This window comes from Arachis ipaensis, chromosome B09 (genome assembly GCF_000816755.2).
Source record: "Arachis ipaensis cultivar K30076 chromosome B09, Araip1.1, whole genome shotgun sequence".
Classification (NCBI taxonomy): Eukaryota; Viridiplantae; Streptophyta; class Magnoliopsida; order Fabales; family Fabaceae; genus Arachis; species Arachis ipaensis.
In genome coordinates, this window is record NC_029793.2 from 140670236 (window position 1) to 140671686 (window position 1451).

Genomic DNA, 1451 nt, shown 5'->3' on the forward strand with positions numbered 1-1451 from the left:
TATTTTTCTCCTACTTCTAAAATCATAGTTTATATACATATTAATAGAGGATATTACTGAATTAATAACATTTTGATTGTACACGCATAATATTTAATGATAAAACATCATTGAATACATTTAAAAATTTTTGGTACAAAAATATAACATTTTAAATATTAAAAATGAAAATAAAATTTGACAAAAATAAAATTTAGATAAAATCTAAATTAACGCAGTTTTAATCGGTTTAAATTAAATTAAATAAACAGTTTAATTTAAATTAGTTTATATTTAAACACCCTACTGAGAGGAAGAGCAAGGACGGTGATTAATCTTCTATCTCACTTCTGAGACAAGCAAAGTGATTGATGCATGATGTCGAATAGGCTCATAACTCGGATTATAGGAGATTATTATCACATCTACATTCAGCGTGACACTTTTCTCCTCCTGTTTTGTTCTTTCTTTTCAACGTAGAACTTGTGTAATAAATATCATGGAGCATGCGTCCTTGCGCAGTGGTTTATTTATAAATTTCTAAAATTTCAATCTCTTCCCACCTACAATTTTTGTTTTCTTCACAAACAGAAAGATGCGTCTCTTTTTCACGTATGTGTAGTGATGTGAAATGGCTAACATTTTTATTTCATAATTATTGAATGAGAAAAATGTAATTACCTTTTAAAGTTTATTTTATCATCTAACGTATTTCTTACTTGATTTTGTATTCTCAAGAAAATATTTTGAAAAATATTTAAGGTGCTATTACATATCACTCATCTGTAATTTAATACTTATTCTGTTATTCATATATATATTATGAGAAAAGAAAACTCTTAATTGAATATGGGGAGACTATGCTATTTGAGCTATTACTCATTGGCCGCCATATTTATTATTTAAGATACGGAAAAAAATGAAGGCATAAAAGTATGCATCGAGTAAAGTAAAAATAAGAGTAAACTACAAAAAATGTATTCGAATTTTGTTATCAACAAAAATAAATGTTCAAAAATATTTTAGAGATTGAATTTTAATGTAATTTTTTGTAAACATAATTAAAAAAATATTTTTATTCTTAAAATTTAATGATTTCTTGTTAAATATATTTTTTGTAAATTTTTTTAATAAAAAATTAATAATATTTTTAGTATATTTTTTTTAACAACCAATAAAATTTGTATATTTTTAATAAAACTCTTTGCAGAACCTCTACTTCAATCTAATTTATTTTTATTACATAAAAGATACGTACATAGTTCCTTCTTATTTATTCTATATATATATTTGGTACATAATTAATATAGAATTGATTATTTGTGATAAGTAGGGAGATGTTGGCCTGAAAGGAAAGAATGAATGAGGGAGAGAGCCTCACTTGGTTTGTTTAATGGTACCAAGTGACCTGCCCCTCTCACTGTCACGTATGTTAGCCCTTCATATTCCACTATCCTTCCACCAACCTGTGC

General features: G+C 25.6%; 1 protein-coding gene across 1 annotated transcript in view; it reads right to left on the bottom strand.

Moving 5' to 3' along the window:
- LOC107619421 (serine carboxypeptidase-like 33) overlaps positions 1183-1451 on the bottom strand; it is an 11061-nt gene continuing 10792 nt past the window's right edge. Inside the window, exon 10 of the mRNA XM_016321706.2 lies at positions 1183-1445. Coding sequence (XP_016177192.1) covers positions 1296-1445 — 150 coding nt within the window. The 3' untranslated portion in view covers positions 1183-1295. The remainder of the gene's footprint in view (positions 1446-1451) is intronic.